Raw genomic sequence first — 25,500 nt, 5'->3', positions numbered from 1 at the left:
AGTCTGCCACAACATGGCATTAATGCATCCATTAAAAAAAAATGAGGTCAGACATCTGACCAGATAGATGTGAGGACATGAGGCAAGCAGAAAGCTTGCTGACTCAGGTGTGCAGCGCAAGACAAAACCAAAAAAATCTGCATACTCTTGAAAACTACAGGCGTTAGAAAAACAGTAGAACAAGGCATTTTAAGTGCTAGCACCTTGATGTATGAGCATATTTAATGACAGCCTGACTTGGAAGACAAGTTTACTTATTATCAATCAAGTGGTGGTCCATGTAGTGCTGTTAAGGGTCGATAACCCACCTCTGATGCCCTGCGCTTTCCAATATTCCAAGAATAATATTGTTCTGTTGAAGAGGCACAGAATGGATGCGAGTCTTCAGCTAAATAGGCACAGAAGAAACCAAGAGTCAAAATCTATAACACTGCACTTACAGTTTGTATTTTAATATCAAATTTGTGTTCAATGAAACCAAATGAGCAGCAGTGAAAGTCTGGCTTACACTTATCTGGCACAATGAGAGGGAACTTCTTCACCACAGCTGTCAGCAACTGCATCATGGTCTCTATGTGCTCCGTGCTGCGAAAAGAGCAATTAATTATCCGCTAATTAGCCGAGATAATCCATCACATTCTGATTAATGAGCGACTGCACAAGTTTAAACACTATTTTCCCCCTGTGAGTACTTTAAAGTAACAGAGAAAAGCAGGCATACATACTTGATGAGGTCATGCGTAGAATGATCGGCGCCTTGCTCTTGCTTGACCATGGTAGCTGCAGGGCTAACGTGAGCAGACGTGGAGAGAGGGGCAGTTGCTGGGGATGAAGGACCAGCTGTGACAGATGTGCCTGGCTCTGTCTTCACTGTGGCGGCAGAAAATAACGTGTCCTTCATTTCAGTTAAACCTTGGAGATCTGGCTGGTTTGGAGGCATTTGTTTAGAGAAATACAACTCTGTATAGTCAATGGCTGTGCAAGACATGGAATAGAGTGTTTAAAAGTTGATTGTGTAGAACAGGGGTGCCCACACTTTTTCTGCAGGCTGGCTACTTTTCAATTGACCAATTGGAGGGGATCTACCTCATTCATATATATAATTTATATTGATTTATTTATGAAAGAGAGGTTTTTGTTAACAAGTTAAATGTGTTTATTGATAATACAAGCATGTTTAACATTCCTTTCTTTCATGAAGACAAGAATATAAGTTGGTGTATTACCTGATTCTGATGACTTGCATTGATTGGAATCAGACAGTAGTGATGATAATGTCCACATTTTCAAATGGAGGAGAAAAAAAGTCCTCCTTTCTGTCCAATACCACATGACAGTGGTTGCTTTTTGCCATCTCATTTGTCCAGTTTCCACACTCTTTTTTTGTTTACACACTTGACAAAAAATACATTTGCGGCAAACTCCGTAGCTTGCGAGCTTGTGCGCGCCAGCTTTCTGACACTCTTATTTTGTGAGCAAAGGCAGGATGAAGCAGGGCTTTTATTGTGAAGACAGGGACTGTGCAGTAGGTCTTTAGAGTTTTGACAGCAGGTACGGCGCGAGTGTCTGTTGAAATAAAAATTGTTTCTCACCTTCCTGTCGGTCATTTTTTCTTAATAATGATCTGGCACAGCCAGCGTCATCTCACAAGACCCTTGGGTGCCGTGAATGTCAATCAAGTGACGAAAGTGACGTCTTGGTGAAGATTGATGATTGCTAATTTTTAGGTCTATTTTTTTAATGCGTGACTGGCGGTCAACTGACACACCCTCCGCCATCGACCAGTAGCTCACGAGCGACGTAATGGGCACCCCTTTTGTAGAATTAATTGTTGATGAATAAAGTCTTGAAGAGGCATAATGGAGTACACTACTTGGCTGCCAGCAACAAAGATGCTGTATGTAGAATATAAACTGAGCTATTCTATTGAACACGACACGGACATGGAAAAAGGAGATCAGAACATTCAAAGACAAACGCCAATTACCTGATTACATTAACAATACAGATTGGGAAGTATTTGTTTGCCATTACATGCAAATTGCAGGCTCCTCCTGACAATTGGAAGTTATGAATATAAGAAAAGGTGGAAAAAGAAATGACAGAGCAGAGGGAAGACTGGGAGGGAAGGGAAAAAAACCCTTCTCACCTTGTACCAGAGGCAGGGCAAGGGAGGGGGAGGCGCGGCTAAAAGGACTTGGGGAGACTCCCGCTGCTCCAGGGGTGGTTTTGGTGATGGGTAAAGAATGAGAAGAGGAGCCTTTAGACACCACTGTGCACACAACAGGACACACAAATGAAGGAAGCAAATACAAGATTTGCACTTAGATGAAAAGTGAAAGAAAGGAAACACATGCCAACTTTCACCCCTCCACATACAAGTTGGAGTCAAGAAACACATTAAGCAATTTTAGCGATTATTTGCGGAACTAAGGATTTCTTTGACTAATCTGGGACCAGTGCCGTTTTACCTTTGCCAACAGGCATGAGTATGGTTTGCAGCCCACCAGAGCCACTGGCTACGCCAAGCTGCTTGAGCTGGTTCGCTGGGATGGTCAAAACCGTCTGCTGCGAGTTAGAACCTCCAGAGTGGATTTTCAGCATGCCTGATACAACACAATTGGGTTTGATCAATTCAGCATTAGAACATTTGTGGTGAGCTTCTTTCAGCTTTTACCTGATAGAGCTGCACCAGTCTTTCCTCCTACCGCAGATGCCGCCATGCCGCTAACTAGCGATGATGCTGTGACCAGCGATGTGCTACCGCTTTTGGGTACGCTGGCCACAGACCCCACGCTTGTACCTGTGACCATGCCGATCACCGGCATGGTGGTGAGGCCTTTGGCGACTGTTACTGCAGCGCCGGGTGAACCGACGACACTTTTGGCAGAAGACGTAGCGCAGCCTTTGACCAAGGTGGCCGCAGCGGACTTTGACAGGCTACAGCCGCTTGCTCCTCCTGCAGCGCTGGCACTCTTGGCTGCACTGATCACTGCTGCTTGGTTGGCTGCCACCAAGAGAGAGTGGTGCTGGGAGGCCGACTTTCCACTATCAGCAGCCTATGGGGAACACAATATGCATCGGTTAATTAAAAAAAGGCAAACCGATGCAACTTCAACTTAAATAGCTGGCTGTTTACTCATTGCATTCCCTTCACTCTCCTTCAGTAGGGAGATGCAAGAATGTGGGGGCCACTTTGATACATTTGTAACAATAAAACCAATTCAATGTACATCAGTATATGCTAAGCTACTTGACAAAAACATTGCTATTTTAGCTTTTGTTTTATAAGTGACACAGAAAAAAGTTGTTAGTGTTACATCTAATATACAGTACAGGCCAAATGTTTGGACACACCTTCTCATTCAATGTGTTTTCTTTATTTTCATGACTATTTACATTGTAGATTGTCACTGAAGGCATCAAAACTATAAATGATCACATGTGGAGTTATGTACTTAACAAAAACAGGGAAAATAACTGAAAACATGTTTTATATTCTAGTTTCTTCAAAATAGCCACCCTTTGCTCTCATTACTTCTTTGCACACTCCTGGCATTCTCTCCATGAGCTTGAAGAGGTAGTCACCTGAAATGGTTTTCACTTCACAGGTGTGCTTGAAGCTCATGGAGAGAATGCCAGGAGTGTGCAAAGAAGTAATGAGAGCAAAGGGTGGCTATTTTGAAGAAACTAGAATATAAAACAAGTTTTAAGTTATTTCAGCTTTTTTTGTTAAGTACATAACTCCAAATGTGTTCATTCATAGTTTTGATGCCTTCAGTGACAATCTACAATGTAAATAGTCATGAAAAAAACAAAAACGTATTGAATGAGAAAATGTGTCCAAAATGTTGGCCTGTACTGTACTTCATTAATCCATCCATCCATCCATCTTCTTCCGCTTATCCAAGGTCGGGTCGCGGGGGCAGCAGCCTAAGCAGGGAAGCCCAGACTTCCCTCTCCCCAGCCACTTAGTCCAGCTCCTCCCGGGGGATCCCGAGGCGTTCCCAGGCCAGCCGGGAGACATAGTCTTCCCAGCGTGTCCTGGGTCTTCCCCGTGGCCTCCTACCGGTCGGACGTGCCCTAAACACCTCCCGAGGGAGGCGATCGGGTGGCATCCTGACCAGATGCCCGAACCACCTCATCTGGCTCCTCTCAATGTGGAGGAGCAGCGGCTTTACTTTGAGCTCCCCCCGGATGACAGAGCTTCTCACCCTATCTCTAAAGGAGAGCCCTGCCACCCGACGGAGGAAACTCATTTCGGCCGCTTGTACCCGTGATCTTGTCCTTTCGGTCATAACCCAAAGCTCATGACCATAGGTGAGGATGGGAACGTAGATTGACCGGTAAATTGGGAGCTTTGCCTTCCGGCTCAGCTCCTTCTTCACCACAACGGATCGATACAGCGTCCGCATTACTGAAGATGCCGCACCGATCCGCCTGTCGATCTCACGATCCACTCTTCCCTCACTCGTGAACAAGACTCCGAGGTACTTCAACTCCTCCACTTGGGGCAGGGTCTCCTCCCCAACCCGAAGATGGCATTCCACCCTTTTCCGGGCGAGAACCATGGACTCGGACTTGGAGGTGCTGATTCTCATCCCAGTCGCTTCACACTCGGCTGCGAACCGATCCAGCGAGAGCTGAAGATCCTGGCCAGATGAAGCCATCAGGACCACATCATCTGCAAAAAGCAGAGACCTAATCCTGCAGCCACCAAACCAGATCCCCTCAACGCCTTGACTGCGCCTAGAAATTCTGTCCATAAAAATTATGAACAGAATCGGTGACAAAGGGCAGCCTTGGCGGAGTCCAACCCTCACTGGAAACGTGTCCGACTTACTGCCGGAAATGCGGACCAAGCTCTGACACTGATCATACAGGGAGCGGACCGCCAAAATCAGACAGTCCGATACCCCATACTCTCTGAGCACTCCCCACAGGACTTCCCGAGGGACACGGTCGAATGCCTTCTCCAAGTCCACAAAACACATGTAGACTGGTTGGGCAAACTCCCATGCACCCTCAAGGACCCTGCTGAGAGTATAGAGCTGGTCCACAGTTCCACGAAAACCACACTGTTCCTCCTGAATCCGAGGTTCGACTATCCGGCGTAGCCTCCTCTCCAGTACACCTGAATAGACCTTACCGGGAAGGCTGAGGAGTGTGATCCCACGATAGTTAGAACACACCCTCCGGTTCCCCTTCTTAAAGAGAGGAACCACCACCACGGTCTGCCAATCCAGAGGTACCGCCCCCGATGTTAAAGTTAAAGTTAAAGTACCAATGATTGTCACACACACACTAGGTGTGGCGAAATTATTCTCTGCATTTGACCCATCACCCTTGATCACCCCCTGGGAGGTGAGGGGAGCAGTGGGCAGCAGCGGTGGCTGCGCCCGGGAATCATTTTGGTGATTTAACCCCCAATTCCAACCCTTGATGCTGAGTGCCAAGCAGGGAGGTAATGGGTCCCATTTTTATAGTCTTTGGTATGACTCGGCCGGGACCTACCGATCTCAGGACGGACACTCTAACCACTAGGCCACTGAGTAGGTATATAGGTATATGTCCACGCGATGCTGCAGAGTCTTGTCAACCAAGACAGCCCCACAGCATCCAGAGCCTTAAGGAACTCCGGGCGGATCTCATCCACCCCCGGGGCCTTGCCACCGAGGAGCTTTTTAACTACCTCAGCAACCTCAGCCCCAGAAATAGAAGAGCCCACCACAGATTCCCCAGGCACTGCTTCCTCATAGGAAGACGTGTTGGTGGGATTGAGGAGGTCTTCGAAGTATTCCCTCCACCGATCCACAACATCCGCAGTCGAGGTCAGCAGAACACCATCCTCACCATACACGGTGTTGATAGTGCACTGCTTCCCCTTCCTGAGGCGGCGGATGGTGGTCCAGAATCGCTTCGAAGCCGTCCGGAAGTCGTTTTCCATGGCTTCCCCGAACTCCTCCCATGTCCGAGTTTTTGCCTCCGCAACCGCTGAAGCCGCACGCCGCTTGGCCTGTCGGTACCTGTCGGCTGCCTCAGGAGTCCTATGAGCCAAAAGAACCCGATAGGACTCCTTCTTCAGCTTGACGGCATCCCTCACCGCCGGTGTCCACCAACGGGTTCTAGGATTACCGCCACGACAGGCACCAACTACCTTGCGGCCACAGCTCCAATCAGCTGCCTCGACAATAGAGGTGCGGAACATGGTCCACTCGGACTCAATGTCCAGCACCTCCCTCGTGACATGTTCAAACTTCTTCCGGAGGTGGGAATTGAAACTCTCTCTGACCGGAGACTCTGCCAAACGTTCCCAGCAAACCCTCACAATGCGTTTGGGCCTGCCAGGTCTGTCCGGCATCCTCCCCCACCATCGCAGCCAACTCACCACCAGGTGGTGATCGGTTGAAAGCTCCGCCCCTCTCTTCACCCGAGTGTCCAAAACATGAGGCCGCAAATCCGATGACTCAACTACAAAGTCGATCATGGAACTGCGGCCTAGGGTGTCCTGGTGCCAAGTGCACATATGGACACCCTTATGTTCGAACATGGTGTTCATTATGGACAATCTGTGACGGGCACAAAAGTCCAATAACAGAACACCACTCGGGTTCAGATCCGGGCGGTCATTCTTCCCAATCACGCCTCTCCAGGTTTCACTGTCGCTGCCAACATTAGCATTGAAGTCCCCCAGTAGAACGAGGGAATCACCCGGGGGAGCACTCTCAAGTACTCCCTCGAGCGAATCCAAAAAGGGTGGGTACTCTGAGCTGCGGTTTGGCGCGTAAGCGCAAACCACAGTCAGGACCCGTCCCCCCACCCGAAGGCGGAGGGAAACTACCCTCTCGTCCACCGGGTTGAACTCCAACGTGCAGGCTCTGAGCCGGGGGGCAACAAGAATTGCCACCCCAGCCCGTCGCCTCTCATTGCCGGCAACGCCAGAGTGGAAGAGAGTCCAGCCCCTCTCGAGAGAACTGGTTCCAGAGCCCTTGCTGTGCGTCGAAGTGAGTCCGACTATATCTAGCCGGAACTTCTCAACCTCGCGCACTAGCTCAGGCTCCTTCCCCCCCAGCGAGGTGACGTTCCACGTCCCAAGAGCTAGCTTCTGTAGCCGAGGATCGGACCGCCAAGTGCCCTGCCGTCGGCTGCCGCCCAGCTCACAATGCACCCGACCTCTATGGCCCCTGCTATGGGTGGTGAGCCCATTGGAGGGGGGACCCACGTTGCCTCTTCGGGCTGTGCCCGGCCGGGCCCCATGGGGACAGGCCCGGCCACCAGGCGCTCGCCATCGTGCCCCACCTCCGGGCCTGGCTCCAGAGGGGGGCCCCGGTGACCCGCGTCCGGGCGAGGGAAATCTGGGTCCTTTATTTTTATTCGTCATGGAGGTCTTCGAGCTGCTCTTTGTCTGATCCCTCACCTAGGACCAGTTTGTCTTGGGAGACCCTACCAGGGGGCATAAAGCCCCCGGACAACATAGCTCCTAGGATCATTGGGACACGCAAACTCCTCTACCACGGTAAGGTGGCAGCTCAGAGAGGAGTACTTCATTAATAATAATTTAATTTAATTTTCAGAACATGTTGACTGCCAATAAAAAAAAAAACTACTTGCGGGGCAAAAAAAATGGTCGCACTTTGGACACCCCTGCGCTAGTTAAATGATCCAGAGAGCTGACTGTCCTTTGTTTGTTCCGGTTTGCTTGTGTCCTGTCTCTTGTAATTTGATATGTCAAAAAAACATGATGTGATCCTTTGGGGAGTTGTGGTCCCTTTACTTACACATAAAAACTAGTGTGTTAAGTTTTGTATTTGCAGAAGTGTTTATACAATTAATACATTTGGTATTTCTGTAAATATGTGCATGCTGTTGGTTAAATAAAATAAATGACTTAAAGGGGAACTTTTTATTTTGGAATTCTGCCTATTATTCACAATCCTTAAGTTTTTCTTTTTTTTATACACTCTAAATAATAAACGCTAGCAAAAGTCAGCTGACAATTAAGGTAATGGAAATCGCTCTCATCCATCTGTAAAGCACTCCATCCAAAAAAACTCCTTTAACATTTTATATACACGCTGTAAGTATATATGTAATGTAGTAACAGGCACATTCATAATAACATGTCATATTGACGTATTTGGGTCATTTTAAGTAAGGAACTCGCCTGTTGCTGTTGGTTGGCAGCTGTAGCAGCATTGGCAGAGCTGGCGGTGGAGCTAGCGGCAGTGATGACTCCGCCTGTCATTCTCAATGTGGTCATTCCCGGCTTGGATAAGTGCCCCCCCGCTGTCACCGTCTTAACAGAACCGTCCGACAACTTCACTTGTGCAGTCTGGGAGCCGCCCACCACCTCACAAATACAGAAAAAACATGATATGTAATGCTTCACTTCACATTCACCAGTGTTTATGAAAGTTTGTGTCATCTTGCTTTCCACCTGAGCCAAAATAGCCGCCTTCTGCCCCGCTGTAACCCGGATAGCCTGCTGAGGAGAGGTTGCTGGAGATGAGGTAGCATGTGCCGCCACACCAGAGCTCCCCTGCTTCCCGGAGCCCTGTGATGGCTGGCCCACCAAAAAAGTGCCCTAAAAATGAACACGGGATGCAGGTTAGTCCTCTGATCCTGAATCCTTTACACCAGGGGTGCTCATTACATCGATCGCGAGCTACCGGTCGATCTCGGAGGGTGTGTCAGTCGATCACCAGCCAGGCATTAAAAAAATAGTCCTAAAAATGAGCGATCATAAATCTTCACTATGACGTCACTTTCGTCACTTGATTGACATTCACGGCACCCGAGGGTCTTCTGAGATAATGCTGGCTGCTGCCAGCTCATTAAAATTACCGACTGGAAGGCGAGAAACACTTTATTTCAACAGACTCTGGCGCCGTACCTGTCGTCAAAACTCCAAAGACCGACTGCACAGTTGCACAGTTGCGCTACCAAAATAAGAGTCTCAGAAAGCTGGCGTGCACAAGCTAGCAAGCTACGGAGTTTGCCGACAATGTATTTCTTGTAAAGTGTATACAAAGGAGTACGGAAGCTGGGCAAATAAGATGTCAAAAACCAACCACTTTCATGTGGTATTGGACAGAAAGGAGGACTTTTTTTCTCCTCCATTCGAAAATGCGGACCTTATCAGCACCACTGCATAATCAATGCAAGTCATCAGAATCAGGTAATACACCAACTTATATTCTTGTCTTCATGAAAGAAAGGAATCTATATGTGTTAAACATGCTTGTATTATCTTTAAACACCTTTAACTTATTAACAATATTAACTATATGTGTTAAACATGCTTGTATTATCTTTAAACACCTTTAAGTTGTTAACAATATTAACTATATGTATTAAACATTCTTGTATTATCATGAAACACCTTTAATTTTTTAACAATATTAACTATGTGTTAAACATGCTTGTATTATCATTAAACACCTTTAACTTGTTAACAATATTAACTATATGTATTAAACATGCTTGTATTATCATTAAACACCTTTAACTTGTTAACAATATTAACTATATGTATTAAACATACTTGTATTATCATTAAACACCTTTAATTTTTTAACAATATTAACTATATGTGTTAAACATGCTTGCATTATCATTAAACACCTTTAACTTGTTAACAAAAACATATATTTCATAAATAAGTAAATGTAAATTATATATATGAATGAGGTAGATCCCCACGACTTGATCAATTGAAAAGTAGCTCGCCTGCAGAAAAAGTGTGAGCACCCCTGCTTTACACAATAAAGTATCAATAAGAGCAGATCTGAATTATATTTCTACTCTCCATCAACTGAATGCAAAGGCAGCAATCGCTTGCTGCTTTGAGAAATGACAATAGAAAGGCTGGACTGGAACAAGTGAAAGGCAACTACATCTTAAATCACAATAAAATAAACTTCCCAACTCATGCCAAGCATGTAGCATTTCTTTAAGGTTTGCATTATGGTTATACCCACCTGCGGGGTCTGTTTAAGGATGTAGGATGTGTAGGAGAGGTTGGAAGGCAAACTGCCGGATGAGGAAGATGAGGGTGTCTGAGAGCCCCCGGCGCTCGCTGACGAGCTGCTCTGAGACTGCTGACCTAAATTAAGACAAACACCGGGCGCAAATCTGATCAACAATTGTCCCCTTTGTCTTCATCAAAACAATCGCATTCATTTGAGTCATGTCAGCTACATTTCAATACAATATGACAGTCAACGTGTAGAGCGAGGCCTCTAGCCCCGAAAACATATTTCAGGGGGAAAAACAAAGATGACCCATGAGTGACTCAAGTTATACAAATATGTAACTGCTACTAAATGACTGACTTATTTAATACAACTGCAGGCATGAAGAAACATGTCAGGAAAGGACACTAACCTTGGAAACTGAGTGAGTCATAATACTTTGTACAAGCAGTACCAAAATATTTTTTACATCACAGGAAGAACTTTTCCCAGCATGTTTACTGTAGATTCACGAGACACGTCATTATGTACAAAACCCAAAACCAGTGAAGTTGGCACATTGTGTAATTTGTAAATAAAAACAGAATACAATGATTTGCAAATCCTTTTCAACTTATATGCAATTCAATAGACTGCATAGACAAGATATTTAATGTTCGAAGTGAGAAACTTATTTTTTTTTGCAAATAATCATTAACTTAGAATTTAATGGCAGCAACACATTGCAAAAAAGTTGGAAAGGGGCATTTTTACCACTGTGTTACATGGCAACAACTACACTCAGTAAACGTTTGGGAACTGAGGAGACACATTTTTGAAGCTTTTCAGGTGGAATTCTTTCCCATTCTTGCTTGATGTACAGCTTAAGTTGTTCAACAGTCCGGGGTCTCCGTTGTGGTATTTTAGGCTGTCTCCCATTTTCAATGGGAGACAGGTCTGGACTATAGGCAGGCCAGTCTAGTACGCACACTTTTTTACTATTACGTTGTTTTGCTGAAATAAGCAGGGGCGTCCATGATAACGTTGCTTGGATGGCAACATATGTTGCTCCAAAACCTGTATGTACCTTTCAGCATTAATGGTGCCTTCACAGATGTGTAAGTTACCCATGCCTTGGGCACTAATACACCCTCATACCATCACAAATGCTGGCTTTTCAACTTTGCGCCTATAACAATTCGGATGGTTCTTTTCCTTTTTGGTCCGACATCCACAGTTTCCAAAAACAATTTGAAATGTGGACTCGTCAGACCACAGGACACTTTTACACTTTGCATTAGTCCATCTTCGATGAGCTCGGGCCCAGCAAAGCCGGCTGCGTTTCTGGGTGTTGTTGATAAATGGCTTTCGCTTTGCATAGTAGAGTTTTAACTTGCACTTACAGATGTAGCGACGAACTGTAGTTACTGACAGTGGTTTTCTGAAGTGTTCCTGAGTCCATGTGGTGATTGATATCCTTTACACACTGATGTCGCTTTTTGATGCAGTACCGCCTGATGAATCGAAGGTCCGTAATATCATCGCTTACGTACAGTGATTTCTCCAGATTCTCTGAAACTTTTGATGATATTACGGACCATAGATGGTGAAATCCCTAAATTCCTTGCAATAGCTGGTTGAGAAATGGTGTTCTTAAAATTAACGACAATTTGCTCATGCATTTATTTACAAAGTGGTAACCCTCGCCCCATCCTTGTTTGTGAATGACTGAGCATTTCATGGAAGCTGTTTTTATACCTAATCATGGCACCCACCTGTTCCCAATTAGCCTATTCACCTGTGGGATGTTCCAAATAAGTGTTTGATGAGCATTCCTCAACTTTCTCACTCTTTCTTACCACTTGTGCCTGCTTTTTTGAAACATGTTGCAGGCATCAAATTCCAAATGAGCTAATATTTGCAAAAAATAAAGTTTTCCAGTTCGAACGTTAAGTATCGTGTCTTTGCAGTCTATTCAATTGAATATAGGTTAAAAAGGATTAGCAAATAATTGTATTCTGTTTTTATTTACCATTTACACAATGTGCCAACTTCACTGGTTTTGGGTTTTGTATATCTATTATCATTCGTCCAAATCATGCCTTCATAAAGATTGAGCAATGCCATGGAGCGTAGCTTTAAAAGACATCTTAGCTATAAAGAAAAAAAGCGACATGGAAATGATTCAAGCTATGTGTTCATAGTTTGGTTAGTTAAATTGTTGGATGAATAAATAGAAGACAACATGGTTCACCTGCATTGGAGGCTCTGAGGATGGCTCCCTGTGGGATAAGCAGCAGCTTGCCCTTCCCTGAGGGGTTCTTGCTATTGGTGGTCAAGTAGAGCTTGGTTCCCGGTGGCAAATTTGCCAGATTAGCCAGGTTGTTGGCCGGCAGCTGCAGTGTAGCCATCACTGAGTTTGTAAACAATGATTTACACAAACTGAAAAATGGAATGAATTGTTATTGAATTGTGTCAACTCCTGACCTCCAGTCTTGCCACTCGAACCGCTGCCTGCCTTGACTGCAGCCTGCTGACCGGAGATGCCACTGGCACCACTGACAATGGCTTTGGCCACTCCCTGAGCCAAAACCTGCTTCCCACCCACCACCTTGGAGCCAGAGGGGTTGCCCTTGGCAACCAGAATTTGCCCGCTGCTGATGGCCACCTGTTTCACCGCTGACTGGAGCGTCGAACTCACTGGAATGCTTAACATCTAGCGACAAGAAGAGATTTTAGCAACATAATGATCAACATTTAACACACTTCGGGTACAAGACAAACTGACTTTGCTAGTCGTGGGCCCAGAGGCCCCTACAGCCTGTTTCTGGGCCGACATGGAGATCATGTGACCTCCTTTGACTGAGACAAACGGATGTGCCGCTGGAGCAGCTGGTTGGGTCACTGTTGAAGCCATCTGCTGCTGCTGCATTGAAACTTCTCCTGGCTCCTGCTTAATGATAACCTGTAAACAAACACATGCAGTGTTTAAAAACATTGCAATATTAAAATATGGTACAAATATTAGTTGTAATGTTTATAGATTAGCTAAAATATGATTATGCCTTTTTAACAATATAGGAGAATGTACAATCCTTCTCCGTTATGTAATAAATAATACTTGTTTATTACTATACTGCACCTTTCTTTGTTTATAGAGTAAATTTATGTTGTATTTACTTATGATTTATTTGTATTTTATTTTTTAGTTGTCCCATTCTATTGCTGTTGTCGTTATATACCATCGCTTTCGTATTGTTGGTATTGTTTATATTTTATTTGTTATTTCTTCCCTCCTCAAGACCAAGCTAGGTGAAGTGATCACCGCTCCAGTGCTGGGTAGAGGACTACCATGCAGAACGTCGCCATCGACTTTGCCCGTGCTTCCATCCAAGACCTGCCAGTGATGGAGGAGCTTCACCACCCACCGAGGAAGAGCTCAGAAAAGTCATTAGCTGCGTTTCCAATGCGGTTTTTCGCAAAATAAAAGCGATATTTAAAAAATGTCAATAAAGTACATTTGCGACTTGTGTTTCCATTAAAGGATTATTTGCGTCATGAGCTGTAATTCTCATAAAATATTATCCCGCAAGACTCCACTTTGAGGAAAATATTGCAGCCATCGCTGTTGCCGTGATGTCAATAGATGATGAAGGCAGCGGGTGATCGTTAAAGGCAACGTCCTTACAGGCCCCTTGACACTTCTTCGGGCATGTGGGTCTCCCCGAGCCTGCGGTTCGGCCTCTATTGCGAGGAAGGGACCCGCGAGACGGCCCGGTACGGCGGTCTCGGCTCGCTCGCCCCGGCTGACCGATCGGAAGCAAGACCAAGACAACCCGTCTGCCCTAGTTGTCCTGGATGGGCGCCCCGCCAGTTCGGTGTTGAGATGCTATGTAAATGCAAAAATAGTGTTTCCACCATGCTTTTGCGAAAAACTTAAATATCGAAACATCTCAAAAACCACCTCATGAGAACGCAACAATGTTTTAGCGACATTTGTGGTCGCCCTGTTGGTTGACCACAAATTTTTAATGACGTCTGGAACAAAACACGAGGCAGTGCAGCATCGACATCGCTTCTTGGGAGTGCCTTGCTGCCGACCGTGCATCCTGGCGTTCAACGTTGGGGAGCAGTGACCAGGCATGTGAAGAGGCGAGAAATGCGGCCCTTGCGGAAAGAAGGACAAGACGGAAGAAAACGGAGCACCAGCCAAGACAACCAACATCCTACATCTGAACCAAGTACACCAGAGACTGCCATTCGCAGGTTGGGCTCTTCAGCCACTCTCACAGGTTCCGATGAGACCTGACAGGGAGCTACTCCATCGTCTCACGCAGACGGACGGATGCCAAGGACCACAGATTTCTTTCTCTTTTTTTAGTGCCCTTGAGAGTGTTTTAGCAGTGGTGTGCCATCAGGGCCAGCAAGGCCTTCTCTGCTGGCCTAACATAACCAGAAATCATGATCATAATTAAAGATAAAAGTAATTTTCTATTTACTTTCCCTAAATATCTAAAAGTATTCATATTCTCTTCATGTCATATTATGCTCCTTCCAGTGCTGTTGTTTTTAGGTTAGAGCTTTTATCCAATCATAGATGGCAGCGGCTTGCAGACGCTCTTGGAAGTGTAGAGCGATTTGGCAAAAATACCCGTCAATTCTGTCTATTTCATGGCATGGCTCACAGCGTGGACACTTTCGTGATCAGATACGACCGACAGACGATTCTGGATGTGGATAGATCGGGCCGTTATAGGCTGAAAGATGCGGGTACTTTCGACCTCCTCGCTAGCATGGGGATTCTTCGCTGGCTACATCCAGCGGCCTCTAAAGCAGCGGAGTTAAGTGCCAGCGGGGACCGTCAACGGAAGACACGTAAGCGGTGTGAGCGGAAGCAGAAGCGGGGATGCCGAGCGGGGCTAACAACAAAGCGAAAGGCTAATCCTCAAAGAAGCGCTAGTCCGGGTGAGAAGTTTGTTCAAATAGAACTAGCCAGCGCCAGGCTGGATAATACCTGCACACATAGCAACTATTTTAGAACAATACACAACTCAAAAAATGTTTTTTCTGTGTCAGAAGTAGACATGCACTCTACTGAGGTGGCAAGTTATGATGCGTTCGGTTTATCACAACATCAAGCAAACAATCGGAAAATTCCCGTCATATCCAATTCCTAGATATGGTCGAAATTATTTAAAGTGCACTACACATAATAAACACAACATTATTAATATTGCTACTACGGATAATTTCAACAAAAACTCCTCAAAACAGCCCACAACCTATAATATGGGCTTCTTAAACATAAGATCATTATCTTCCAAAACGCTATTAGTTAATGAGGTCATTAGAGACAATAATCTTGACGTTATTGGTCTCGCGGAGACCTGGCTCAAACCAGACGATTTCTTTGCGCTGGGTGAGGCGTCTCCTCCTGGCTATGCGGGAGCGCATATTGCCCGTCCCATTAAAAGGGGTGGGGGAGTTGCACTCATACACAATAAAAACTTTAATCTTACCCCGAACCTAAATAATAAATATAACTCGTTTGAGATGCTTACTATGAGGTTTGTCACACCGCTGCCTCTCCACCTGGCTGTTATCTACCGCCCCCCAGGACCCAATTCGGACTTCATCAGTGAATTTTCAGAGTTCGTTGCTGATTTAGTGACGCACGCCGACAATATAATCATAATGGGGGACTTTAATATCCATATGAATACCCCATCGGACCCTCAGTGCATGGCGCTCCAGACTATAATTGATAGCTGTGGTCTTACACAAATAATAAATGAACCTACGCATCGCAACGGAAATACGATAGATCTAGTGCTGGTCAGGGGTGTCACCACCTCCAAAGTTACGATATTCCCGTATACTAAAGTAATGTCCGATAATTACCTTATAAAATTTGAAGTTCTGACTCATTGTCAACAAACTAATAATAATAACTACTATAGCAGCCGCAACATTAATGCTGCCACAACGATGACTCTTGCTGGCCTACTGCCTTCGGTAATGGCACCATTCCCAAATTATGTCGGCTCTATTGATAACCTCACTAACAACTTTAACGACGCCCTGCGCGACACCATTGATAGTATAGCACCGCTAAAGCTTAAAAGAGCCCCTAAAAGGCGCACCCCATGGTTTACAGATGAAACTAGAGCCCATAAATTATCATGTAGAAAGCTGGAACGCAAATGGCGCGCTACTAAACTTGAGGTTTTCCATCAAGCATGGAGTGATAGTTTAATAACTTATAAACACATGCTTACCCTAGCTAAATCTAAATATTACTCAAATCTCATCCACCTCAACAAAAATGATCCGAAATTTTTGTTTAGTACAGTAGCATCGCTAACCCAACAAGGGACTCCTCCCAGTAGCTCCACCCACTCAGCAGATGATTTTATGAATTTCTTTAATAAGAAAATTGAACTCATTAGAAAGGAGATTAAAGACAATGCATCGCAGCTACAACTGGGTTCTATTAACACAGATACGACTGTATCTACGAAGGATACCGCCCTCCAAAATAGTTTCTCTCTCTTTGATGAAATAACACTAGAGGAATTGTTAAGATGTGTCAATGGGACAAAACAAACAACATGTTTACTTGACCCATTTCCTGGGAAACTTATTAAGGAGCTTTTTGTATTATTAGGTCCATCAGTGCTAAATATTATAAACTTATCACTTTCCTCTGGCACTGTTCCACTAGCATTCAAAAAAGCGGTTATTCATCCTTTGCTCAAAAGACCTAACCTCGATCCTGACCTCATGGTAAACTACCGGCCGGTGTCCCACCTTCCGTTTATCTCGAAAATCCTCGAAAAAATTGTCGCACAGCAGCTAAATGAACACTTAATGTCTAACAATCTCTGTGAACCTTTTCAATCCGGTTTCAGGGCAAATCACTCTACGGAGACAGCCCTCGCAAAAATGACTAATGATCTACTGCTAACGATGGATTCTGATGCGTCATCTATGTTGCTGCTTCTTGATCTTAGCGCTGCTTTCGATACCGTCGATCATAACATTTTATTAGAGCGTATCAAAACACGTATTGGTATGTCAGACTTAGCCTTGTCGTGGTTTAACTCTTATCTTACTGACAGGATGCAGAGCGTCTCCCATAACAATGTGACCTCGGACTATGTTAAGGTAACGTGCGGAGTCCCCCAAGGTTCGGTCCTTGGCCCTGCACTCTTTAGTATTTACATGTTGCCGCTAGGCGACATCATACGCAAATACGGTGTTAGCTTTCATTGCTATGCTGATGACACCCAACTCTACATGCCCCTAAAGCTGACCAACACGCCGGATTGTAGTCAGCTGGAGGCGTGTCTTAATGAAATTAAACAATGGATGTCCGCTAACTTCTTGCAACTCAACACTAAGAAAACGGAAATGCTGATTATCGGTCCTGCTAAACACCGACATTTATTTGATAATACCACCTTAACATTTGACAACCAAACAATTACACAAGGCGAATCAGTAAAGAATCTGGGTATTATCTTCGACCCAACTCTCTCCTTTGAGTCACACATTAAGAGTGTTACTAAAACGGCCTTCTTTCATCTCCGTAATATCGCTAAAATTCGTTCCATTTTGTCCACTAGCGACGCTGAGATCATTATTCATGCGTTCGTTACGTCTCGTCTCGATTACTGTAACGTATTATTTTCGGGTCTCCCTATATCTAGCATTAAAAGATTACAGTTGGTACAAAATGCGGCTGCTAGACTTTTGACAAGAACAAGAAAGTTTGATCATATTACGCCTATACTGGCTCACCTGCACTGGCTTCCTGTGCACTTAAGATGCGACTTTAAGGTTTTACTACTTACGTATAAAATACTACACGGTCTAGCTCCAGCCTATCTTGCCGATTGTATTGTACCATATGTCCCGGCAAGAAATCTGCGTTCAAAGAACTCCGGCTTATTAGTGATTCCCAGAGCCCAAAAAAAGTCTGCGGGCTGTAGAGCGTTTTCTATTCGGGCTCCAGCACTATGGAATGCCCTCCCGGTAACAGTTAGAGATGCTACCTCAGTAGAAACATTTAAGTCCCATCTCAAAACTCATTTGTATACTCTAGCCTTTGAATAGCCCCCCTTTTTTTAGACCAGTTGATCTGCCGTTTCTTTTCTTTTCTCCTCTGCTCCCCCCTATCCCTTGTGGAAGGGGAGACACACAGATCCGGTGGCCATGGATGGGGTGCTGGCTGTCCGGGGTCGGGACCCGGGGTGGACCGCTCGCCTGCTGACCCGTCTCCGCTCGGGATGGTTTCCTGCTGACCCCACTGTGGACTGGACTCTTACTGTTATGCTGGATCCACTATGGACTGGACTCTCACAATATTATGTTAGACCCACTCGACATCCATTGCATTCGGTCTCCCTAGAGGGGGGGGGTTACCCACATATGCGGTCCTCTCCAAGGTTTCTCATAGTCATTCACATCGACGTCCCACTGGGGTGAGTTTTTCCTTGCCCTTATGTGGGCTATACCGAGGATGTCGTTGTGGCTTGTGCAGCCCTTTGAGACACTTGTGATTTAGGGCTATATAAATAAACATTGATTGATTGATTGATTGATAATTCAGCAAGCTTATGTTGCCATGCTGTACCAAATCTGCATGGGGCCTTCAGAATCAACAATGCAGGAATCTATGCACTGTATGTGAACGGGCACATACAGTTGATAGATAATTGCCATAGCCAATCAGATCGCGAGTTGTTGTCAGTAAGGCCGTCTAGCTGGCCTCACGTTGAACGTGACATTTACGCGTCCTGTGATTGGATACTCACTGGTTTGAGCCGCGGCGGTGCTATGCAGATCAGCAGAGCCACACCCGAGACCGTTAGCGGATTAATTTAAGAACACATACAGTTGATAGACAGTTGCGATAGCCAATCATATCACAAGTTGTTGACAGTAACCTATCTAGGAAGCCTGATGTTAACGAGACTGTGATTGGATACTCACTTGTCACTCCAAAGTGAGTATCCAATCACAAGTTGCAATTTAGCAGGAAGAAGGAAGGGTTGACCCACAAAGAAGGAGAACAAAACGTTGATTAGGTGGCAGATATATGTTTGCAAGGTCATTTTCAAGGATATTTAAAGAGAAACTATATCTTGTGAGACGATGTCGGCGATGAAATGGGGAAAAGTCCGCCATTTCCATTCGAATCAACTGACTACGAGGGGTACCACTGGCTTATACGGCGTTGAATGGGTGCTACAAAATGTGACTTCAAATATTTTATTTCTTTATTTTTTCACGTTTAATATGTTTTTTGCAATTTTAATTTTGACAATAACACATAAGATATGTTTTAATTGCTGATGCGGGTTTATTGATTTTTAAATGCGCCAGAAAATAACCTGTTTTGTACACTGTTGAGGTGATTGAATGTCCAGTAGTGCGTAAATGTGTTTCTGTATAGTATTTCTCCAGCAATGGTCATGTCGGGACATAAATTATGGTATTTTGAGAGGTAATCATTGAAGTCAGACATCACTGAAGGCCTAGGTGGGAAACGCACGGTAGCCAAAGTAAAGAATAACTGTGTTTTAGTTATTCTTTACTCTTGTATTTGAACTAATGTGTCCTGGGGATTATTAACGTCTGTCTAATTCTATATCAGGAATTATTCTGGTAATAATATATTAAATCAACAGTAAACATATAGATATAAATAGTTTTAAAAAGAGAATTAAGATGTATTAAGTGTATCTACTGCTTACCACAATAGATGTTACCACTGCAGAATCTAATCTTATGACCCATTTTAAGAGAAAACTTGTGTACTTTTTTGTAGATGCTAATTTTACAGAAGGGAAATCACACAGACGGAACCCTAAACTGCTTAATGGTCTCGGGCAAAAACTCCCTCTCCGATCCTTACACTGTCCTACATAAGAAGCTTGCCAAGGCACACACATCTGCTGAGGATAGAAGCTGGCCTGCTATGAATACCATTATGCTTTGTTAAAGGCACAGTCACGACAACGAAAAGGCTATCAGTTCACATGCGTTAGGTTATAAGTAATTTTAACAGGATCAATACTCCACTCACTTTCATTCCCGATGAGAGGAAGGTGCCAGTGTGCATTTTAGGGGCTGGTGAGCGAGTTCCCTGAGCAGCGGACTGTTTAGCCGATGGGCTTCCTGCAGAGAAGTTTCCACACAAACACAGAAGGTCACGGAAGAAATGATGAAAGATGCAGTTTAAGTCCAAGGACACGAGGGTTTGAGCGGGAAAAAAACAACATGCAGCAATCTTTTTGATTTGATGATTTGTGAGCATGATGTGCACTTACAGTGTTAGCACTACCTGCAAGGAATCTATCTTATGAAAACAGGTGATGGATTTTGGTACGATACCAATTTTGTTCTGACCATGAAATGCAGGTGCTCCATTACCAGGGTAACCGATCATCACGCATGAGTGCATATGGGTAGAACAAGGCAGCAAAAAATGTAGCGGGGTATAAATTGCAAATATGTGAAAAAAAAGGCTAGAGAAAAAGGTAACAGGGATGCTTTAGAACACAGGTGTCAAACTCCATTTACAGTCATATACACTAAATTTAGAGGTGAAATTATTGCAACTTACCATATTTTTTTTTATTTTAAAAACTCTACTAATAAAATGCTTTAAACAATTGTGTGATAATAGTATTCACTGTTAGAAGCCTATGGGGCCAAACATAACTGTTATGTGGCTCTCAGTGAAAATGATTTTGACACCTCTGCTGTGGAACATATAATTTACTTTTTTAAACGTGCACCGACACTTTGCGGAAGGATCACTTCCCAATTTGAAGCACCCCAAGCTTTTTTCACAGCGAGTGGGAACTGGATGTGGGCGTACCTGCGGAGGCAGCAGACGAGGACGTCACGCCGGTGACTTGGCCCGGCTTGTCGACGATGACATAAGGGTTGTTGAGCACAGAGTACGAGCTGTGTTTGCTGTGGACAGGGATGGATGTGGTGGGCGTGCGAGGCAGCGGTGAGTGGCTCGGCGTGGAGATGGGAGAACCTGTGAAAGGGCCAAGCTGTTTAGATGGGTTATTTCCTCTAAAAATAAAGCTGGTAAATTGAAGATGTTTGCAAATTAACAAAAAAACAGAAATAAAGAAAAATAACTGTTAATGCGCTTATTAGGATAATAGTCCTTTAATCGGCTTTAAGGGGAATTGCACTTTTTGTGGAATTTTGTCTATAATTCAAAATCCTTTTGTGAGACAAGCAGCATATCAATTTCACAGACACATCACAACGTTCACGATTTCCTTCAACAACTACTAATCATGGCTTCATTAGAGGCGACGACGACTTTGGGCCAAACTGTGATTCAGAACTTTATGTTTTTGAGCCTGAATATAAGGGGGATGAGAAACAAGTTTTAGAAGTTGAACGATAAGCAAATCCAGCAAGTATCACTGCTGCTAAGTGCTAAACAAGAAATACAAACTACAAACATAATAAAACAATCGCTCACTGTTGATGTCTGCTCTCACTGGCAATGCCTAATTCTCACGCAGGTAAAAAAAATTAATGAATAAAAACAAAACAAGCCTTTTTTCATGTCTTACTCGCCATCTCCGGGTCTAAGTTGAACATCAAAGTTGACCAACTTCTTGGTTTATGTCCACAACTTTCTTTTATACAGGTGGAAAGCATGATTTATAATCTAGAACAGTGATTCTCAAATTGTGGTACGTGTACCACTCCTGGTACGCCTAAGAATCGTTCGATTAAAGTAGTGTTTTATTTTCCTATGTTCAAACACAATGTTACTGTTCAAACTGTGTGTAATGTTACATTGGCCAAAAAAAATTAATATATATGTGAAATAAAGACCTCCACCTTGTTCCTAATGAATAGCTAGGCTAGGCCTACTGTATTTTAATGTTGGTCATTATGGTGGTACTTGGAGAACCAAGTTTTTTCTGAGGTGTTACTTGGTGAAAAAAGATTGAGAACCATTGGTCTAAAATTAACATTCACCAACTCAGAGGCCATGCAGCAGCTCACTAGCATGTCAATAGCTGCATAAGCTAGTTACCTCTCTGTGATCATGCCACCGCTCAAAGTAGTTCCACGGTGTTAGCGCTTATAATAACAATATTGCTAATACTTGATTAATATTCAGGTTACGAGATGTAAATGGAGTATTGTTGGCAGTTTTCGGATGTTTTTAGAGGATTTTATGGGCGCAATCGATGACTCCTATTAGCTGCATTGTTAGCCAACTCGTAATTGCCATATATTAGAAATTAAAATGCATTAAAAAAAAGATGTGTGTGTTCTTGTCTTACGTAAGGATTGTGAATGATAGCCAAAATTCCCAAAAAAAGTGCAGTTTCCCTTTAAAAGAAAGTGCACAAAGCAAGAGTGGCAATGACCACTAGGTGGAGACATGTACCAGAGACTATTTTGCAGCTCATCGTTATAGGTTGGAACGACTTCCCAGGAGACTCAGCAGGGCTTGGAGGTTGCCCTTGAGGAACTATTTTGCAGCTTGCTGTAATGGGCTGGAAAGCGGAGTTGCCATGGGAACCCAAAGTGATCCTGTTACTTGCTTTGGGTCGCGTTGGCGTGCGTTCACCTGCAGCCAGGCCTGAGCCATGACATCCCGCAGACGTCTCTGCTTTGACTAAACCTGGAAAAAGTAATATCACGAATATTGCAGCTTCCACAAAACAAACACCTTTGTAAAATGTCCGTATTATTAAATTAAACTGAGCAAATATTCATTTATGCATACCTTTTTCAAAATTGGAATCTGGGAAGATGGGCGAACTGGAGCGAAGGCCAGTCTGAGGAGCACACATGACCGCCATCGGGCTTTTTGCCCTCTGGGTCACCTTGGAGGTAGATGGCTGCAAGATGTAATCCTCACCAAGAGAATTCCTATGGAGCTCCACGTCCACCACCTGCAAACAATTACAGTGAGTTAGGTTCTTAGTAGTTGGACTAAACACAAGTTTAAAAAAGTAAAAAAGCAACACTTACAGTCTCAGCACCCAGTGTTTGCAACCCAGTGTATGTTCTGTCAAGCTGTAAGGAAATAAAAGGGTAATAAAAACAGTGCCGTTTGTGGGTTTAAAGTCATTATGTGTAAAGACCTGTGTATGGAAAAGTATGTCTGACCTTCAACTGATGGATGATGTCAATACGTTTGTTGCGAGGGTCTTTAAAGTGGATCTGGATCCTTACAGGAAATTCACCCCACCCACGACGGGTTAAATGAAAAGGAGGCTCACTGAAAACAGATGCAAAAACGTTAAGTGTCATCATTTTAAAGAAAGGTATATATTTACAAAAAAACATTTGTATAAAAGGACAGAGAAAGAATCAAGGTTTATTTGTATAGCCCCTTACAACATCACAATGATGCACAATGAATTTGTAGAAAAATACCAAGCATCTCCCTAAAGTGAAACTGGAGTACGCACATTTTTTGTGGACTTAAAACCATCCCTGCATGGAGTCAGCAAGGAGCAAAGATCCCAAACGGATCACGGCATAGAAAAAAAAAACAGCTGCCAGACGTGGAGATTATGCGCCGTTCCCACGGCAACACAAGTACCTTGTCAGCTGAACTGCCAGAGAGGCCAGACGGATTTAGGCTGCTGACATACAAAATCCATCATTTATTAAAAAGCCACAGGAAAACTTAAATCCTCTGACTTTTTTTTTTACAGAACAAAAAGCTGATTAGTGAACACTGGAGTGTCATCATGGGTGATAATAGAACGTCAGAGCATCCCTCTGGAGGATTCCAGATTCTAGGTTTTGGGTGCAACCATTGGTTAAAGGGGACTCATGATGGTTTTAATTAATATTTAAAAGACTTTCATGTGGTCAAGATAATACGTATTGCTTTGGTGTAAATTTTGCTCCACACTCACCCACTTTCGGCATGTGTCTGCACAATGTTCGTCGCTGGAGGCGTTCCCAAATTGCAAATGAATCCACACCCCACCGTCCCCAAAAGTATCAATTTATCTTTTGAAAATGCACACTGTGTAAATAAATATCTCAAAGACTAACGGCACTGTTTTTTCCCCAGACACGGTCAAAAATAAACTCCATAAACAGTAGCCTTCCAAGACAAATTCTTGTATGGCATGCATTTTTTATTTATCCTGGGCATTTGGTACCCAATGAGTGTAAAAACTAGAGATGTCCGATAATATCGACCTGCCGATATTATCGGCCGATAAATGCGTAAAATGTAATATCGGAAATTATTGGTATCGTTTTTTTTATTATCGGTATCGTTTTTTGTTGTTGTTTTTTTAATCTTTTAAATCAACATAAAAAACACAAGATACACTTACAATTAGTGCACCAACCCAAAAAACCTTCCTCCCCCATTTACACTCATTCACACAAAAGGGTTGTTTCTTTCTGTTATTAATATTCTGGTTCCTACATTATATATCAATATATATCAATACAGTCTGCAAGGGATACAGTCCGTAAGCACACATGATTGTGCGTGCTGCTGGTCCACTAATAGTACTAACCTCTAACAGTTAATTTTACTCATTTTCATTAATTACTAGTTTCTATGTAAATGTTTTTATATTGTTTTACTTTCTTTTTTATTCAAGAAAATGTTTTTGATTTATTTATCTTATTTATTTATTTTTTTTTAAAGTACCATACCTGGTTGTCCAAATTAGGCATAATAATGTGTTAATTCCACGACTGTATATATCGGTTGATATCGGTATCGGTAATTAAAGAGTTGGACAATATCGGAATATCGGCAAAAAGCCATTATTGGACATCCCTTATAAAAACCAAAAAAAAAGTTGAACGTTGCCATCAGAATGTTTGGATATGTGTTTTCGGCCATCTTGAATCTAACATTTGATGGGGTATACTTTTTCTCCACCACTCGTTGGAAGTATGATGTCCTTGTAAGTGGAAACCAGGGTCTTGCAGAAAAAAACCTTGTATTGTGTTCTACACAACCAAAAATATGATGTCCACATAAGTGGACGACAGGTTCTCGGAGGTTAAATAGATTCACACAGTCAGAACATTGGGTACACCTGCATACACCTTTGATAAGACTCCAGAGTTGCATAAAAAAAGCTGTCTTTAGCAGAATTTGTGTCACTGTGTGTCACACATCACTGTTATTGTGTGTATTTGGGTGTGAATGCCAAGATTGGATAACAATAATACTTTATACATTAAAAGGTTTCAACATTTTAATACAAATAATACAAATATTTTGTATTATTTATTTCATAGACATAGAGCAGGCGGGAAGGCATGAAACAGGAAGGAATATACGGAGGTTGCAGCGGCAAAAGTCTCTGCTATTTGGACCTAGCAGAGGAGTAGAAGACTTTCTGACGCAATATGTCCCAGAAACCACATAAGTACATCCGTCAATGTGTGACGTCACTGATTCCCAGTTAAAAAAATACAAATAGAGGCATTCGAAACTGCATGCAAGCTCACATCCAAATGCATTAATGTTATGATGGGACGCTTTGCT

General features: G+C 43.6%; 1 protein-coding gene across 3 annotated transcripts in view; it reads right to left on the bottom strand.

Annotated features, from left to right (window-relative positions):
• yeats2 (YEATS domain containing 2) overlaps nt 1–25,500 on the bottom strand; it is a 45,145-nt gene that overhangs the window by 6,807 nt on the left and 12,838 nt on the right. The window contains exons 8-25 of one of the 3 annotated variants that reach the window (XM_061979718.2): nt 23,130–23,241; nt 22,992–23,036; nt 22,744–22,912; nt 22,402–22,638; nt 20,845–21,012; nt 20,047–20,138; nt 12,742–12,918; nt 12,441–12,669; nt 12,208–12,366; nt 9,981–10,105; nt 8,438–8,584; nt 8,165–8,350; nt 2,678–3,059; nt 2,472–2,606; nt 2,150–2,272; nt 726–870; nt 509–585; nt 309–388 (exon numbers count right to left, since the gene is read on the bottom strand). In XM_061979718.2, coding sequence (XP_061835702.1) covers nt 309–388; nt 509–585; nt 726–870; nt 2,150–2,272; nt 2,472–2,606; nt 2,678–3,059; nt 8,165–8,350; nt 8,438–8,584; nt 9,981–10,105; nt 12,208–12,366; nt 12,441–12,669; nt 12,742–12,918; nt 20,047–20,138; nt 20,845–21,012; nt 22,402–22,638; nt 22,744–22,912; nt 22,992–23,036; nt 23,130–23,241 — 2,788 coding nt within the window. The remainder of the gene's footprint in view (nt 1–308; nt 389–508; nt 586–725; nt 871–2,149; nt 2,273–2,471; nt 2,607–2,677; nt 3,060–8,164; nt 8,351–8,437; nt 8,585–9,980; nt 10,106–12,207; nt 12,367–12,440; nt 12,670–12,741; nt 12,919–20,046; nt 20,139–20,844; nt 21,013–22,401; nt 22,639–22,743; nt 22,913–22,991; nt 23,037–23,129; nt 23,242–25,500) is intronic. The other 2 variants (XM_061979719.2, XM_061979720.2) reach the window with 2 other exon arrangements.

The sequence above is a fragment of the Nerophis lumbriciformis genome, linkage group LG19, assembly GCF_033978685.3.
Source record: "Nerophis lumbriciformis linkage group LG19, RoL_Nlum_v2.1, whole genome shotgun sequence".
Classification (NCBI taxonomy): Eukaryota; Metazoa; Chordata; class Actinopteri; order Syngnathiformes; family Syngnathidae; genus Nerophis; species Nerophis lumbriciformis.
The sequence above is the reverse complement of the archived record's forward strand: the minus strand, read 5'-3'. Positions and strand labels throughout refer to the sequence as shown.